Raw genomic sequence first — 19,058 nt, 5'->3', positions numbered from 1 at the left:
ATAAGCTCCTTGTTGCCTGAGCTCCTGCCAGCCTGGCATAAGTGGGTTTGTCTCAATTTTTTAATTCTGTCAAACTACAGACAACCTCTCCAGGTGGAGACTCTGTGATTAGTAAATTCTTTGATTTACTAGAAGTAACATATTTGCCAAGCTTATCTTGGTGACAGAAATTTGAGATTAAGCGACAAGAGAACAATTTGTTTTTTACAAATTAGGCATGATACTGTTTAAAACTTGGAGTGTGATAGCATTTAAATTTTTATCAGTTACTTTCCATTGCACAATAGTGAGGTGTCTTTACATGCAAGAGAAGGTGATTCAATGTATGTTTTATTATTTAATCAGAAAAATACTGATGGGATTTACACATGGGATTTGTTGTAGCCTATGCAGGAGACATCTGAGTAACACAACACACTTCTTTTCAGCACTAAAGAAGGGGGAGCTGTAAAGCTATGGGATCAAGAGATGAAACGGTGCCGAGCATTTCAGCTTGAGACAGGTCAGCTCATTGAGTGCGTGCGCTCCGTCTGCAGAGGAAAAGTAAGTGAGCTGATGTGGCAGACATTACCCTTTGGCACACATTGCTGCATGTTGTTCTTGGTGGAGGTTGGATGGGAGACACAGGGGAGAAGACTTTTGTAAAAAGTTATGGGAGGAGGCTTTGTCTCCCTACCTAGTGATGTTTCCTTACTTGTCTTCCTGAGCTCACTGATGGGCTTTAAACTGCATGAGGATTGCATTTCTGATGCTTAGTGCCTGCCTTTCCTCTACAGTCAGCAAGGAGAGCGAAAGGTCTTTGGGACAGCACTAAGTGTAGGAACATATTTCACCAGGGTAGGACCTTGTCTCCTGCCTTTCTTTTTGCACGACAAAAGGAACTTAGGTACCTGCTTTACAAGGTTTGCTTCCTGTAAAATGTAGGCACAGCTTAGGTGCTTCAGTTAGGCAGGATGGATCCTAGCTTTTTTTTTTTTCCTTTTTCAAGTCACAAATAAAACAAGTTGCCACTGAGAATTACTGATTGACTTTAAGTTTTGGTAAAGTGGAAAGCAATAGAAATAACTGAGCAATTTGACGTGCTAAAGTCACTCTTGCATATGTTTAAATTGTACTTCTGAAAGTTGTGAAAGGAGTGTGTGATGATGCAGGGGTCTTACTTCATATGATGGGTAGCTGTCCAACCTAACGCTTCATTAAATGGTCTCTATTTAACTTCGTATATCAAGTCTCAGGAATTCGACATGCTCTTTGATAACACCACCACTGAGGAATGTTGGTTTATATTTCTAATGAAGTCACCATTAACCAATTCCAAATGGTATCTATTTATGCTTTTTCCAAGTATTTGCCAAGGAAGCTCTTGCAGTTTAGACGATGACAGTATGGCTAGAGTAGACACAAGATGCTCTTAAACAGCCTAACTGAGCCTAAAACCCTGTTTTGCCTTTTTTTATTATTGCCCAAATATTATATTTATTTACCTCGGAAGTATGAGAATCATGCTTTGCCAACTTGTCTGTAAACACTTTGATCTGAATTAAAATCCTTTAATGGTAAGATGGAAATCCACTGCAGTCACTCAACAGTAACACCAGAATATGATCTCGAGATGTGAAAGTGTCAATGTTTTAGTCTCCTGGTTTTAAGACGCTTCATGAACAAGCAGTATAAATCGGAATGAGTTATCACAGGTATTTCTGCAATACATTGGTACTTTACTGCTATTGGTATATTCTTTCTGTTATACTGACAACCTATCTCCCATTCTTTTTTTTGGCTACAAATAGGGGAAAATTTTAGTGGGAACAAAAGATGGAGAAATCCTTGAAGTAGGAGAAAAAAATGCTGCTTCAAACTTGTTGATCGATTGTCACATGGAAGGGGAAATTTGGGGCTTAGCAACCCACCCCTCAAAAGACATATTTATCTCTGCAAGTAACGATGGAACAGCAAGAATCTGGGACCTGTGTGACAAAGTGAGTTTCACTAAAAGTGTATGATTAAAAATGATCATTTTATACAACCATGCATTTTTCCAATTGTACAATGTGCCAGCTACGTATGCACCTTCAAGCAGCCATGTAAAGAGAACAGTGTTTCTCTTCTGTTTTGGTGCGGTTCTTTTTTTTTCCTGCTATGTGGTGATGTGAAAAAGTAAGTCCTTTGTGAGGTAGCATGCTGCTCTTTCCAAAAGCAAGCAGTTTGCAGAGAAATGCAGTTATTTAAAAGCATTCATACCAATGGAGTGCCTTTTGTTGCGTATTGCTTATTTTGATCTAAAAGTACGGGCTGGTGTGTATTGAGGAAGCATTTTAATTCCCTGCTGACAGACTGGGTGACACAGGTTGTCCTGTCACTGACTAATACACAGACCCTGACAATAAGCCTGCCTCACTTGCAAGCAAGGCTCCCTCCTTTTTAGAGCCCTTCTTTAGAACCGAACATGTTGCATATGTGTAGTTCAGGATTTTTTTTCCAAGTCAAATTGCCTAACAACAGTTTTTAAAAATAACAAATAAATAAAACATTTAAAAAAAATAACAGAAAGGTTTCTGCTTATGCTAGCCTACATAAACCTTTTCAAAAGGTAGTTACCTGAGCTAGCAGGGATAACTTTTAATACGGAAAATGAATATATTATGCAGTCAAATAAGTGAAAATGCAAGAGCATTCTAGTATATTTTCACATAGCAAATCAAATGGAAAAAACCTACCCTGATCAGCAGTTGTAGAAGCTATCAAAATCACCTTTCAACCAAAATAGGAAATTTCAGCCTTTTCTGCTAAATAGTATTCTTTCTGGTGTAAAACTTGAAGTCACCCTGCAACAAGATAGATGCACACACGAAACTCCCATCTGAATTACATCTATATTTTGAAGTCTGTTTTGTGACATATGCCTGGTGGGATGTGATTTTTTTATGTGAAATTTCAGATTTATTTTTAGAGGAAACTATAGACAATTTGTTTTTAATAAGTGACTTTTACACTTTGTGTTTGGAAGTTTTCCATTTGCTTGGTAGTTTGCTCCAGGGGGGTATGAGCCTATTGCTTTTGTTAATACAGAAACTGCTGAACAAAGTGAATCTAGGTCATCCAGCAAGATGTGCCGCATATAGTCCTGATGGTGAAATGGTTGCGATTGGCATGAAGAATGGAGAATTTGTTATTTTACTTGTAAACAGCCTTAAGGTCTGGGGCAAAAAGCGAGACAGGAAGTCTGCAATTCAGGATATCAGGTATGTCAGAAATTTCAACTGAAGTTCTCTAAATATGCAGCCCTTACTCAAGAAAAAGTCCATCAAGTTCCAAGCTGATTTCCAGGTTTGTTGTAACTCCATATTTGTTGAAACCTGCATGAAATCGTGAAGTGTGTTTACTAGCTGACTGGTGGCTTTACACATACCTAAAGCTTATATTTATATACCTAAAGCTTATATGTCTTAGCACACACTCCCCCCCCCCCCCCCCCCCCGATTAATTCAGTTATATCCACTTGAATATAGCCAGTAATTTGTACACTGTGGAGCTATGATTATGGGAATTAATACTATAGTACATTTTAAAATTGCAATTCCTGTTGCTTTCTCACAGAGGATTCAAGTTACTCTGCACATTGTGCTGTGCGCTTTACTCAAGTGCAATATTAACATCAGTTAACTACATACAATATCCTCAATCTTCCTCATCTATTATGCATCAAGGTTTGGTTTGGATTCAATCTTGCTATTGATAGAAGGTTTTTCTTGTTTTCCAGCAAAAGAAATCTGTTCTCTTGTGTTAACATGAGAAGCAAAAGAAAATCTGGTACAGAAAGAGTAAATTATATCCCCATTCTGTGTTTTATTGTTTAGGATCAGCCCAGATAACAGGTTTTTGGCAGTGGGTTCACAAGAACATACTGTAGATTTTTATGATCTCACTCAAGGTACAACCCTAAACCGAATAGGCTACTGCAAAGACATTGCAAGTTTTGTCATACAGATGGATTTTTCTGCAGACAGCAGGTACATTCAGGTATGTCTCTGCTGGACCCGTGTTTATTTGTATTTATTGTGACTTACCTGTTATCAGACATAATAACAAGATGGAGGTAAGAAAGGGTGAAGGAGGCTTTCCAAACTTGTCCTGACCTTCAAGGTGCCCCTAAATCTTCTGAGGTAGGCCAGATAACTCAGATTGTCTTTAGGATCTTCCCAGAGCTCTACTTAACATCCTTCCTTTCTTTCTAAATACTTGGGTCTTCCCCCTGGGTTCTGCATCTCTGACTGTAACAACATTGCTCAGTTCCCTTACAGGATTATTAGCGTGCTAAAGGCAAAACATTCTCCTGTTTCAAGGGAATGGGTACAACACTGAGAAAGAAACTGTGGATTATAACAATATAGAAACAGTTGTCTTTCTCCCTTTCCCTGGGATGGGATGCATACGATAGCTGAATGAATATGTGAGGTTTCCTTTTGAAATTTTTGTGATTTAGTAAAATTGGGTTGAGATAAACCAGAGAGTATATCACAAAAAGGAAATCTCTCAGCTATGCAGTATGCATATGAACACCTCATTCAATTATCATCCTGTAACATTGTTATGACTTCATATTGCATAAAATGAATTCTAGCTAATTAGGAAAAAAAGAGAAATGTTATCCTAGGTGGTATTTCCTGACAAAACCTGTTGAGACTATTACTGCTGGAAATCTTATAAATAAAGAAAATGTCATATTTATAGCAAAGTTACTAACTTTTTCCTTTCCTATTTTCAGGTATCAACGGGTGCCTATAAGCGTCAAGTTCACGAGGTACCACTAGGAAAGCAAATAACAGATCCTGCATTAATAGAAAAGATCACATGGGCCACATGGACGAGGTAAAAAACAAAAGAACAAAGTTCTGCCTGATCGGGGATAGGTGTAATACAGAAGTAAGATCAGATCATACGATCAGATTGTGTAAACCAAATGCTTGAACTCTCCCCAGGGTTTGGCAAACCTGTGAGAGAAAGCATACACACTCCCCTTTCCTAAAACTCTATCTTACGCACTTAGTTTTTTACACACATTTGTAGCTGGTTGGTGTCTCTAGTAATTATTACTGTAGTAATACCAAGGGCTGTCACGCATCCGTGGTGGCTTGTTGCCGTTCATCGCAGGCTTCCCAACGGTGAGGTACATGGCTCTGTACCACTTAAAGCTTCACTTTGATTGGCATGCTGGCATAAGCACTACCTTATCCCACATCAGGAAACACAGGCAGCATAGGAGGCACTGAAACATGAGCTGATTGTATTAAGGAAGGAGTTCTGGGTATCATTAAAATATATTTACTGACATGGATTTAGATAGGACCCTCCCAACATAATTACAAAACTACAGCTGTGTTCTGTGTGCTGTAGAAAGTGGAACCAGCCAAAAGCAGATCTGACCATAACAAGTGGGTGATAATACAGGCAGGTTTTCAGGAGAAGGTAAGTGAGAATCCTCCTACTCTTATTGCTCTGCTATCAAGCAATCAAGCATAAAAATCTGCCCCAGATTACTCATTTCTGACTCTTGACAGATTGTGGGAGTGGGGCAGACGCATCTGACAGTTAATATGTGGGTAAATAGGAATGATTATAAAGGAACTTAAACTAAGGGAAGAACAGCTGTTTTACAAACAAGCATGCCCTCATTCAAGAACTTATGGCTAAGAGAAGAGAATGCTGCTGTCAAAAATCACCGTGGGAGGGTACATATATGTCCATAAGGAAAGGAGGAGGCCATAGCTGTACAAGCTGCTTGTATAAAATGATGTGAGTGGTTTCACAGGACATAAACCTCAGGACTTATAGATAGTTTAAGAGTTGCACAGAAAAAGGTATGTTCCTGTGATGCTCTCTGAGATTGCATTCAGTGCAATGTCTTATGATCTAATGCTATTTTTTTAACTTGGTTTTGGAACAGCATTCTTGGAGATGAAGTCATTGGAATTTGGCCACGAAATGCAGATAAAGCAGATGTCAATTGTGCATGTGTGACCCATGCTGGGCTAAATATAGTCACAGGAGATGACTTTGGTCTGGTGAAACTGTTTGATTTCCCATGCACAGAAAAATTTGTAAGTGGATATTTTATTTTAATCTAAACAGCTTGTGTTTCCCCACGTTCAAACTCCTTAGCATACGATTGATTTTAAGGCGTCCAAACTGCATGGTCCAACAGGTCATCTCCAGGCAGCTCCCAGCCAGTGCTGGCTGCAGGAGCGTGAGAGTTAGCTGTGCAGCAGAATGGCTGTCCCCAGGCGAGCAGCTCACAGGTGACAGGGTGGCTGCTGACCAGCAACCAGGGAAGATGTAACACACAGGATCAGGTGCTGAGCTGGGATTACTGTGGGCTGGAAGATGCCAGTACTGCTGGGGGTGTGATTTTGTCTACACTCACAAGGCAACTTTGCCACTCTCTAATGCTCCTGTACCAATTCCTGAGCTTCTGTTCTTTTTCCAATAGGCCAAACACAAGCGGTATTTTGGGCACTCTGCGCACGTCACCAACATACGCTTTTCTCATGATGACAAGTACGTTATAAGTACAGGAGGAGATGACTGCAGGTAACTGCTTACTTATTTTTAAGATGATCAAAAATTTTGTGTGTACCCTTCTATGCCAAACCCACAGCAATGCATTTAACACCTTTCTCAGACCACTCTGCATTCATTGAAGCCTGCTGATGTGTGAGCACTTTAGCTTGGTTTTCTTACTCTGGAATTGCTGTTATTTTATGGTCACTTGCACCACATTCGCTCCTGCCACCTTGGTGCCATTCACAAGGTCATCTCTGCTGGGTAAAGCATCTTGCATTTGGGTTTCCGTGTTTACCATGCATCTGCTTGTGGCTCCTTGGCTTGCCTCTGAGAGGGCAGACGAGGCAGACCATACCTGTGGCTGCGTGGGTCAGCACCGACCTGCGAGACTTTGGGCACCAAGAAGTAGCTGAAGGAGCCCTGGCTGCTGGCACAGGAACCACTTGGTGTGTCTGAAGAACATTTAGATCAGACAAAGACAGCTGGTGGGGGTGTCAGTCACACAAAAATAACTGAATAGCTCCTGCCCAGCAAAGTCTACAACAGGAATTCCAGCTGTGTAGAAGGATAGACAGATTTAGAAAGACATTTCAAATTAACAGGAGGCTTCTCAAAAGGTGCCTTAAGTTTGTGTTGGGGTGTTTTGGGTTTTTTTCCCCATTAAAAAAAAAAAAGATAGCCAGTGTGTGTGTGTGCGCACACACATGTGATTCCTGCCGGATCCCCCTCCTCCCCAAGGCTATTTGAGCTGCCAGTACTGCTCAGAGAGGACGCTACTAACAAGCAAAACAGGGAGCAGAAAGGTGAGGAATAAAAACTAAGCATGGTTAAACACAAACTGTAAGGGACTTTTTAAACAGCAAAACACAGAACTAGAAAAACTGAAAAGCAACAAGGTAGGAAATGAAAGGGCACAAATTCTCACAGGAGCAAGTATCAGGAAGCTGCATTCAAGAACCAAGTATTTCTAACTGCTTACTCAGCAGGAAAAATACAAGCCAGAGACTGCAGGATTGAGTCATTTTTGCCAGTGAATGAGACTGCACGTCTTTTCCAGCAGCAGCAAACTAAATACTGATATATGTTTCATGACACTAGGCTCCCCTCAGTAAGCCTGCAGCATAGATACTGGCGTTACGTTCAGTTTGTTCAACACCCTGCAGTCAGCTTAACTCTCCTCTCACTGCAGATTAATAAATTCTTCAAATTTAGCATTCACAGCCCTTTGTGCAATCATGCTGGAAATAAAGGACCACCCCCATCCACGCCCCCAGTAGATCTTTTCATTTTCTACTTTGGGGCAAAAAAGAAAAAGAAGGGGGTGGGGGGTGGGGAGGGAAGAAGAGTTTTTCTTTGAAAAGGGGGTTGCACAGTGGGAGAGCAGGAAGCTCTGTCAGATCAAAAAGCGGCTGCATAGGAACAAAGGCTGCATTTACCTCAATTCTCACCCTGCAGCCTGGAAGTTACATAAACTCAGAAAAGCCTATCAGCTGCCTTAATTCTGACAGTATAGTTATGACAAGGATTTCTTGATTCAAAGTGTAACTATACAAAGTAAAAATAACAGCCTCCAGGCCTTCACTAACACACACGCACAAGTTAGTTACAACGCTTTAACTCTCTTCTGAGAAAGGGAAGTGCATTCAAGTGCCAGTATTTGTCAAGTAACTCCAGAGCTTAATGTTGCTTTACCTGGTGTCTTGCTGGCAATCTACATTTATAGACATGTATGTATTTAACACAGCCTGTCCCTCTTGGTATGATATGCTGGAGGCTGTCATGAAGTTACTCAGAAAATTAACTTACGCTCTCCATTAATTTCTTTGCAGTGTATTTGTGTGGCGATGTCTTTGAAAGGAGACTCTCTTGCTGCTGCTACTGCCACCAACAAGTGACTGCTCTGGACTGGACAGCCATGAATGCCTCTACCCCTTCGGCTGCTGTAATTTCCATACAATGCTGCATGGATTACACATTTTCAGATTTCTCATACAAATTTACCGAATGTGAATGTGATCTTGCATTTGAAAGACCAATAGCCTTGAGAAGGAAGCTGAAGTTTGAAAGGGAATCCTTTTGTAACCCGGGTAGGCCAAAGTGATGAACAGTTCACTCACGGAGCTGCTTTTGCCTAATAGTGTGTTATTCAAACCATGTCTGAAAAGGGAGCACACTGAGAAAACGCTGGGCCCTTTAATTTGCGCAATTTCAAAATGTATGGCTTGAACATTTGTTCAAGGAAGTTGGTGTTTTTACAACACCTGCTTAAAACTCCAATTTGGTGCAGAGTAAAACTGCAAGCTTTTAATGAGCATGCTGGGGTTCACACTTCAGCTTTCAGTAATCCAAGGAGCAAAGTATCATTTTTTAAGTCCATTTTATTTTAGATATATATATATATTTGGCAAAATTTTCTATCCATGAAGTGCCTTTGAATAATTTTCTAGTAGTATGGGCTACAGTCTTGCCTCCCACCAATTGCTTTCAACATACGGTGCTATAACTTTCATAGAGGAGGGCTAACCATTAACACCTTTTCCAGCTGTGTACTTACTTACATTATCCCTGTTTTCTGCTTTGGTTTTTAATACCTTCACAAGTGAATTCCAAAATGTTTCCAACAGCAAGAAGCTATGTGCTGTTCTAAGGACAAATTCCTGATGGCATTACACCTCTTGATAAGCTCTTCACAACTGGTTTGTGATGGTAGCTTGACTGCAGCCAGCATTTGAAGCTTAACAACTCAAACGGTGAGTAGAGGGGGAGAGACTTGGTTAAAGAAATTTTAACATGGTAATTGAGGAAGTTGTTTCCCAAGTGTTCCTGCACTCTCCCTGCTTATGGGAACATGTGCTTTATAGTTAACTACTTGCAGTGGCCATCTAGTGTATTTAAGAAGCAGTTTGAAGGCCTCCAAGAATTGCTATTTCCAATTCCTCCCATTCTGGAGGGGCTCCCTGAAGACAGCCAAAGGAACACCTGGTACAGCAGTAGCAGGGACTGCATGTACCCTGCAGCAGCCAGCTAGTCTCACACTGCTTACAAGTAGACATAAATCACTCACTCTGGTACCAGAAAAAATTTACCTATCCTCAAGGAAAGCATAATCCTTGATAAATTTGGACTCCTCTCCCCATCATCGCTTCTCCTGCACCCCATGCAGCCCCCTCATCTGTGATTGGGCTGTGGGATTGTGGGGCAGGAGGGGCAGCAGGCAGCCAAGATTAAAGGAGGGAGACTTGCCTCCACGTGGAAGTGGAGACCATGAGCAGATGTCTACAGCAGGCCAGTAAAGCCCTTCAACGTTTGTTAATGAACATTTTGTCAAAACAAAAAACTAGAGACAGGGACAGTGGAATCTGAGAAACAAAAGTTCAGCTTTTTCCAATGAAACTGTTTGTTTAGAAAGGAACACAAACTGTGGGCAATGTCAAAACAAAAGATTTTTGAGACTTCTGGCATAGATCAACATCCATATTTTGAAATTACCTTTCTTCTTTTAAAAAGACTGTTTGTTAATTAAAAGAAATAAAGGCCAACATAAAACATTTAGACTTACATTTAGTCTTTGAAAAGAAATGTTAAATAGTGCTTTAGTCCCAGTTCAGGAAATTACAATTCTGACCTGTGGAAGCTTCCTGCCAATCCACTTCTGATGCCCACTGCATAAAAAGGGAGCTGTTGTTGGATGCAACAACTATCCAATTAAAGGAGTGGATCAACGTACATTTAACACACAAAAGTGCTTCAGCAACCTCAAAGAATCACCTTTTTTTAAAACTGAATTTATTAATGCCTTATATTACTATACAGAAGATCAGTTTGTCAGATACACAATAAGAGTCCCTATGCAGTCTTTTTTTTTTTTTAAAGAAACCTTCTTGATCAAATAATGTAATCATGTTAGGTGGTGACATCAGTGAGTACCTTCTTTGCTGATGTTGTAATGTTTGCCTTCCTTTCACATTGATTGTATCCCAAATAAAACCAGTTGTGTGGCAGAATGAATTAATCAATAGTGTTGTGAAAAATATCTTAAAGCAATAGTGTCTGTCAGAAGAACACTTACAAGTTGTATGTTTATATGGTTTGGCTTTATGTATAAAATGTTCAGAAGTAATGCTGTATTATACTGTAAACTAAAATATTAGTGCATGAATTTATTTTTCAATGGTCAAGATGCCATTAATTTAAAATTTGTGTCTCAAATAAATTTGGGTACAAGTTTTCAATGTCCAGCTCTTAAATCAGATTCAACAAGTTAATCTGAAAAGACTATGGGGACTTGCTTTACAATTTCCTTCCAACTAGAACATGGCATCATACATATAAAAGAAACGAAGAATCTTCACTTCATTTAACAGAATCTAAAATTTCACCTTTCACAATTTTCGATAACCAACTCACAGCACTTAAGTGGCACCTGACACCATCACCCCCCCACCACCAAGCTGTCAGCACAGCTGGCAGTGGTAACAGCAGGGGCCTTCAGCACGGAGACCTCCTCACTGCAGGCAACAGTCTGCACTACAAGAACTATGCGCTGAACTGAGCATCACCAGCCGACACAGCTACGTGGGACATCAAATCTGTAACTGGAACTGAACAAACTGCTTCACACTGCACATACGGAAAGAAAAGGTATTGTGAAAAATCCATCTACTCACATCGCTATGTCTGACAAACTATTTCCACCACCATGTACAATGGATATTTAATCACGATGAACTTAAACAAAATAAACACAAATATATTAAACTTGCCTCAAGAAAGCAACATACCGATATTATTTTATGTCTATAAGCTTTATTGATACTTGGGGTTTTTGTTTGGGTTTTCTTTTTTTTTTGCTTTTTTGTTGGTTTTCTTTTTTTACATTTCACAATGCATTCCACAGACTTAGTTCAATACAGCTTAAACTGCAAGTGTATAAATTTTCATTTATCATTTCTTGCATAACAAGGTTTTAAGTTTCCAAATGACATTTGCAGCATTAGATATTCGGTCCACAGATTATCAGAGTTTGAGAGACTGTAGAATTATTTGCTCAAAATCAACTACTGTACGTTTGTGCAACAAAGTGTATGCTGTAATTTTCTTTTAATAGATGTAGAGGTTCCTTTGTTCATTTCTCTTTTGTTTTTTTTAAACAGATGCTAGTGTTTACAGAGACATTTTAGTTTTTCAAGCTTGTGTGCTATGGAGCTAGTCCAGAAATCAGTCAATTCTCTGAAGTATGAAGCACTGTGGAGCAGCTGAAAGATCTAAGCTTTGTGAAACACATATATATATATATATATTGGCAATTGATAAAACAATAAAATCACAATACAGCTATACTCATACCAAAAAGGCAAGATTTTTCAAAACTTGCTAAAATGGTATATTCTTCTAAAACATCTCATTTTAGAAAATCTGCATCAATCTACACAGACCATACACAGTGCACAAACTGGGAAGTGTTATCCTCCGCTCCACCTGCACTACCTCTTCTGGAACGCAGCAGGGACTACCTCTGATGAAGCAAAATGTACAGCTTTCTCAAATCTTTTGTATTAGCCAGTGCTGCACACAGGATAAAGAAAGATGATTAGTTTTAGATCCATACATAGCAGCGTACAATACTTAAGATGATGAAACACATGGCAGTCAAAACAGTTATTTTTTCCTCAAACACTGCGTTGCTAAAAAATAAAGATCTGTGAAATTGCACTGCAATGTCAAGGGTTTTGCTATTCCCTGACCCTCCCCATGTAAATCCAAATGAGTATTTTTTCCCCCTTAAAAGATGAACTTCCTATCAATAAGTTGCTTCAGGCTTTTTATTCAGTTTTGCGCTTCAAGCCAGGGATCTTTGCTTGGATCCTGCAAGAGAACAGGAGAGGAAAAAGAACAGCATTTGAGTAATGAACAACAAAAAAGTAGGTGTAAACATAGTCTTAAAAACAGCAATGTGTGAAAATTATCACAGCAGCACAGAATTATTACACTCAGAAACCAATGGAACCACTAAATTCTTCATCCACCCCTCAGTTGCAACTGCTGAGTGGCTCAGGTTTCACTAATGGTTTCAAATACACAGAGTTCTATTAGAAATAATACAGGATCAACTTAACAACAGCATCAGCAAGAAAGGAGCTGATTTCACAACCATTCCAAACTCAAAGGACTTCTTTCTCCTCCCAGGACTAGTGCATGTAATGCATTTGGTATGTACAGGAGTACCACAGATACCAAGAACCATAAGTATTCTTTATGAAGTGAAATTAAAAAACAAACAAACAAACAACTCACTTAGCCATCGCATCTTTGACATTCTTGTTCACAAGTCCCAAATAGTGGTCAATTTGGGCCTGAAATGGAAGATGACAGATGTTACAGACCAGCTCTTACAAACAAACAGTTGTACCAAGACAGCCGTACACGAATGACCCCTGACAGAAGATTTACATCCCAGTTTGATGCCAGAGCTCCCGCAACTTCAGCCACAGCACATGCTGGTGTTTGCCTCCGGGAACGCACACAAGAGCAGGGAATAGTGGGTCAGTACCCAAATAAATTGACCCCTGGCTTCTGCATGTTCCATCAAACTGGTCACTACTTGCCTTTCCCCCTGCCTTGTCTCACAGCTGCACAACCCAGGCCCTCAGTGAGGGGCAGCCGGCTCCTCTAGGCACCATGGAGAAAGAAAGCTGCTTAGGTGGGCTGGGCCTGTTAAACAGCTTACGCCTTCAGAGAGCAGCCTTCAGCTCCTCAAGAGGATTGAGGAGCCCGGGTTAAGCCACACAAATTGTCCCTCGTCTTTCCTCAGACCTACAGGATTTCCTTTCACTGCAGAGTACTTTGTTCTTTCCTAGGAGCTCAGAGAGGAGCCCAAGAGGCTCCGCCATCTGCTCCATGCCTTTCTTCCTCCCTTCCTAAGTCCCAGGCTGGCCTCCATGAGCAGCGTTGTTTTCGAAAGGGGAGAAGGAACTGCTAAGCCAGAGCTGGCTTCCCCCCTCCTGTGCTATGACCTGCCGAAGACAGTCCCTGCTCAAGCTCGGCTACAGTTTAATCATATGCTTTTTAGTTTGGCTCCTTCTTGCCTCTTTCCTTTACATCAGTCTCTCCACAGGACAAGCATCAGACTGTCTGTGCCAAGCATCTCCCACCTCCTTTTTTTGCCAGGGCTTCAGGACATGAATCCTGAATATCAGCTTCAAAGAGATTTCTTCAGAAATTGTTTTAAAAAGTACTTACATCAGGATTAACGTACCGTGCCTACTGCTGCTTTAGTCCTGACCAAATCTGGATCAGAGGAGAAAGGCCTCCAGGTTAATCAGGCCCTCTTCGTAACTTTGCTGGGGAAGCCTTCTTAGACTTCCACCAGAGAGGAGGAAGGGAAAGCACACACAGTCTGGACTCCAAAGCGAACTTGATTCTCTTGGCCCTAGCACTGACTCCTAGTTAAAGGCCTATCTTTTAAAGGCTTTCAAGATTTTTAGAAGATTGAAATGAATTTTAGTTTTATTCACTTGTGTTTTTACTTCAACAGAGCTAATTTTATGCAGCATTTAATGAATCGTATTAAATGCTCACCTGATGTCTCTCATAAATAACAGGAACACTGAAGAGCGAAATCAAAGCTGGAAAAGAGCACATCAAAGGCATAAATACTGGCAAAAGGGATGGTGTTCAGGTAAAACAAAGACTAGTTTCCAAGCCTTGACATCTCTTTCAAAAAGGTACCAGAAAAAGAAATAACTAAGCCACACACAAAAATTGTTGGCCCACAGTTTAAATAATCCCTATTAAGGAGAAGTTGTGCTGTTCTCCAGGTCTCATTAACAGTACAGTAAGTCTGGTCACAAATCACTTTTTCACTGTGGGTTATGCCAATTCTTCAAAAAGGACACTTAGGCTTCTGCCAGCGTCAGTTGGTTTCTGACACCTGAAGGCAGCCTGCTCTGGGATACAAGAAATAAAACTATCTGCAGTGGGACATGCCCAGAGCCAATTTTGTACCTCCTCCAAAGTCAGCAATTCAAGAAGGCTAACCCTGACAGGGACAAGTACAACAGAACATGCTTTTAAATGACACAGTGTCTGGAAAATCAGCAACTTCAAGGAATTCAACAATGCAATTCAAAATGATCTGTTCTGCAGTGTTATCAACATCCTAGAAAAAGGACACAAAACAGTAACATCTTGCTACACTCTCAAGAACACAGGAATAGCCTCACAGTATTGAGCAGACTTCAGTGCTTTTCCAGGGTTATTTTGTATGCCAGACATTTAACACGATTTAGAACACTTACCCAGAATCAGTAATGTCAGACCATTAAACAAGGCACCAACATAAGTGAATACCCACATCAACACTGCAAACTAAAAAGGAAAAAAAACAGCATGTCAGCCCACAGTCTGTCTTACCAGAACATACTAGTTAGAGCAGTGAGAGAACTTTTCTAAACACACATATGAAACTAAAACGCCCCAAACTCCACTTCACCCCGTAAGTCTCATGTAATTATAGATGAGTGACAAGATGGCTGAAGGGTTCAGTAATAGGATACGTGGCCTCTTGTGTCTAGGTCATCGGGCTGAATTCAGCCCAAGTCAGCAGTGACCAAAAGCTGTTAGTACTCGGTGGCTGCTCAATGCCCTCTGCAGCATTGGATTTCGTAATGATGGGCAAACACAGTTCCTACCTCCCACCCTTTCAAAGAGATGGAACAAGGCAGGCAAGTGAGAGGTTAAAGGGCTGGTGCAGGACACAGCACTCGGTGACAGAGCCAGAAAGAAAGCAGGTCATTTGTTTGTGTGGTAGCCCGGCAGCCAACATACGAGCACATCCACCGCGGGGCTGCAGCGCAAATGGCAGCACCAAACTATCACAATCACGCTTCGGCTCAGCAAAGGTCTCTATGAACCGCTGGCTAGACTAGGCAGAGGGTTCTGTCACATCGGGGGAAAAACCTGTCTGGAAGGTAACATGGCAAGGTTGGCTTAATTGACTTTATTTCCTTAAAAAAACAAAAAAACCAAACCATAGGAGCTTTAGATACTAAAAGGTTCAGGAAAGCGAGAAGTTAACAGTGCCATAAAATGGAAGCTGGCTCTCAGTCAGAGACAAATTCAGAAGCAAAGACGTCCCTTCTGTTAACAGACACCTAAACCCTCACACTGGCATTATTTCTGGCTTTGTACCCCAGCCCCTAACTAACTCGTACCCAGACGCCGCTCCTCCACCACCGCCACCTTGCTGCCTGCACTCACACAGCTCCCCTGTCCTGCAGAGGCTCCGCTCCGCTTCACCCGCTCTACACAAAGATCTGCAGAAGTTCAAGCCCCTCAGCTTTCGGCCAGGTGGAGAGTGTCCCAAGCACACCTCTGACCTATACCGGGGTGGGAGGGGGCTGAAGGCTGCCAGCTCTATTTCTGTGTAGGATTCCTCCCCAAGGAAAATCAGCCAGTTTCTTCTAGTGTTGCACAGCCCATAAGGATCTGAGCAGAAGCCAGGATCTGGATGTCAGACATAGTGGATTTACCAGTACTTATTTCTTGCTAAGCGCTGAATTATGCTTTGCATTGTGCAGAGCATACAGATGAGCCCCCCAGCCCATTAATCAACTAAGCACATCTGGTTATTTTCTGTGCAAGACGCTGAAAAACACCAAACAGCCAGACAGATGTGGTGAGGAGGCTGCTGCTGGCATCAGGGAGAGAAGATCCGGGCACAGTTAACAACCGAAGATGAAGCTCTCTGACAAGCAGGAGGTACATGCAAGGAAAAGATGGGTACAAAGCACTGGAAAGAAAAAAAGTGCATGCCAAAAGACTGTGGGTGTGGGCAAGGATCTAGCCTGCAGCCAAGTTACTCAGAAGTTACGTATCCAAACACCCATTTTTAGCTTATCATAAGACGCAAAATATCCAAACCAAACAAAATCAACAGCCAACAATAAGATAAGGGCATAACAATCGATACAAGTTCAATTGCATGACCCCCGTAATGAAATGAAGTTTACTTCAAGAGCTTCATTCAAAGCTGATCCCATTCAAAATTTAGTAGGATTAATTGCAAATGATGCAGTTCTTTATCTGTCAGTTCTTTCTAGATGTGACACTAAAGGCACAAAGTTAGCCCTCAGACAAGGCTGCAATGTTACCATCAACTGCATTCCCAGTGAAGGATTCTGGCACGTTTATTAAGAGAAATAAAGCAGATTTCTCTAAACTCCCTCATGATTTGTTCAAACCTTGGCCCAGTTCTGGTCTCTGCAATACCAGGGTGAGAGCTGACTGCCAGCCTCTTTGCACAAGACATTTTAACAGAACAAATACTTTCCCTTCAGAGCAAGTCTGTACATGCAGTACATCCCCCTCCCCAGCAAAGGGACGGAAGTCAACAACTTCTACTACAGCAAAAAGCCTCCAAGTTTGTGAACATGCAGAATGATTCTCTTACAGGCCGTGCAGTCAACGAACTAAATATGCCGGCTTCAAGCACACACCGCAAAGCATCCCGACAGCTATCCAAGATCTCCTCTGCACAAGCACAATTACTGAAGCTAAGCACCAGCCCTAGTCAGGGGAACATTTAGTAATATTGCTGAAGACTATGACCAAGTCAGAAAATCTGAGTTTGTATATGCAGAGGGGTAACAGATATGAATCAATCCCAAAGTCCAACAATTATCAGAACTATCCAGTCCTATTTAGTGAGCATTGATTTTATGGCCCAAGAAAGATCAAAATGCAGGAGTTAACATTTGACTCAGGCTTTGCTTCTCCAAAAGTCTGTCCAGGAAAGCATCGGGGTCTAACGATGCACTGTGTTGTGTGTGCAATTTTTAATCTGCTTCCCTTATTCATACTGGGCAGGAGAGGGAACCACTGAGCCCAGTGAGACCACACCACTCTCTCTACCACATCAGTAAGGGACAGCTATTTTGAAGGCTGGGGCTACCAAAACAAATGAAGTTTAGCAAAAAAACTCAGAAACATCTTCCCCCCTCCCCCCAACTCCTCCTTCTCTTCACACACTTCTGACAGTTAAAACAACACTCCTGGATTAACTGGAGTTGATCTCAATCCCACATCTACCTATTGGTCTCTACTTTGTATTGGTCTCTTTTTTTTTTTTCCTTAGAAATGAGACAAACTCAGAGAACCTTACAAATACAAAAAGGATTACCTGAAACACATCTAAACACTTAAAGCTCTAAGACATTTAAAAAAAAAAAAAAAAAAAAAAAAAAGGCAGAAGGCAACCCAGGATTGACCTACAAAGATAATATTGCTCTTCCCACACACTCAGGACAGAAGGAAAGCACAGGTCCCAAGCTCAGCCTGAACGTTACGATGATATCTTAAACCAGTAAAAAATACAGTATATCTGATGGACTGAATTGAGTTTTTGCCTACCTCGTTCCAATGATTAATGACTACCCAGGACCCAAAGCATACTGCAATTTAATGGCAAATCCAGAAATGTCCCATGTATCAGTTTCTTTACTATAAAATAGTTCAAAGACAGCAAAGAGCTCTGTTTCTCAAAACATCAGTTGAGCAATGACAAACCGAAAGCAACTGTGCCCCAGTGTCAGAACGGCTACCATTGCACAGCTGGGGGTGAAGCACCAGATCGCTGTTCATCAGGACAAAGTGCAGTTTCTCCTGGGACTCTCTGGCAAGGGCTCCTCTGGAATTGCTCCTCAAGAGCTGTGAGGAACTTCTCATGCTGCATAAATATTCAGAGTCCATTTTAAGACTTCTGCGAGTGAAGCGTTGTTTAATAAAAAAGAAAAAAATCCTAACAAGACAGATTTTACAGCCAGAACTATTACACACAATAAACTGACCTGCAGACACTTTCTACATTAAAGCTCTGTAACTTTAATTATACACAAACATGCTGTTTCCTATACTGAAGATGTTTAAACTACAGGAGCCAAGATATTTTTATTTTTTTTAAACTGGGGCCATTACATTACATAAGGCCCCAGCATCTTAACGTTCTCCTCAAGCACAAACTCTTCAAAATCAGTAACTTGTGCTTATGAACTGTCCTGACATTCACTGGTTTCATATAAGGGTTGCTCCCAACTCCTGTAAATTAGACTAATTAACCTACATAAAATGTTTTAAGTGTCAGAAGGAGAGAGGGGAAATGAATTAGTTCAGCTGAATAAACATGTCTTTCCTATATACCACAGTATTTTAAAAATTATTAGAGTGCCTTGAAGACACTCTGACTGGAATTAATTCTACTTCTAACATAATTCCTCTGAAAGGCCTACTTTTTAAAATGGTGTTAACTGAAAGAGCAGTTGGCTGTTTACTGCTTCCTCTTCCTTTACTGCAAGGGATTATGATCTCTAAACAAATGGTGTGGAAATTCTTATAACTCAGATTAATAATTAAGCCCTTTGTGATATGTTCCTTCAAGAACTACAAGTGACCTTGTGACTACAAGTTTTCCTGTGATGATGTTTAATCAGATCCAAACACGA

The 19,058-nt window shown here is 40.9% G+C and overlaps 2 protein-coding genes across 10 annotated transcripts in view; one reads left to right on the top strand and one right to left on the bottom strand.

Moving 5' to 3' along the window:
- EML6 (EMAP like 6) overlaps positions 1–10,425 on the top strand; it is a 123,673-nt gene extending 113,248 nt beyond the window's left edge. For all 3 annotated transcript variants that reach the window (XM_069787698.1, XM_009918201.2, XM_069787697.1), the window contains 8 exons: positions 429–543; positions 1,791–1,979; positions 3,070–3,242; positions 3,858–4,020; positions 4,766–4,869; positions 5,945–6,098; positions 6,488–6,588; positions 8,391–10,425. In XM_069787698.1, coding sequence (XP_069643799.1) covers positions 429–543; positions 1,791–1,979; positions 3,070–3,242; positions 3,858–4,020; positions 4,766–4,869; positions 5,945–6,098; positions 6,488–6,588; positions 8,391–8,415 — 1,024 coding nt within the window. In that variant the 3' untranslated portion in view covers positions 8,416–10,425. The remainder of the gene's footprint in view (positions 1–428; positions 544–1,790; positions 1,980–3,069; positions 3,243–3,857; positions 4,021–4,765; positions 4,870–5,944; positions 6,099–6,487; positions 6,589–8,390) is intronic.
- A 922-nt stretch (positions 10,426–11,347) lies between these two features.
- RTN4 (reticulon 4) overlaps positions 11,348–19,058 on the bottom strand; it is a 73,486-nt gene continuing 65,775 nt past the window's right edge. For all 7 annotated transcript variants that reach the window (XM_069787704.1, XM_069787702.1, XM_069787706.1 and 4 more), the window contains 4 exons: positions 14,859–14,928; positions 14,140–14,186; positions 12,856–12,914; positions 11,348–12,426 (listed from right to left, as the gene is read on the bottom strand). In XM_069787704.1, coding sequence (XP_069643805.1) covers positions 12,384–12,426; positions 12,856–12,914; positions 14,140–14,186; positions 14,859–14,928 — 219 coding nt within the window. In that variant the 3' untranslated portion in view covers positions 11,348–12,383. The remainder of the gene's footprint in view (positions 12,427–12,855; positions 12,915–14,139; positions 14,187–14,858; positions 14,929–19,058) is intronic.

The sequence above is a fragment of the Haliaeetus albicilla genome, chromosome 7, assembly GCF_947461875.1.
Source record: "Haliaeetus albicilla chromosome 7, bHalAlb1.1, whole genome shotgun sequence".
NCBI classification, from domain to species: domain Eukaryota; kingdom Metazoa; phylum Chordata; class Aves; order Accipitriformes; family Accipitridae; genus Haliaeetus; species Haliaeetus albicilla.
Note: the sequence above shows the minus strand (reverse complement) of the source record. Positions and strands in the feature narration are given on the sequence as shown.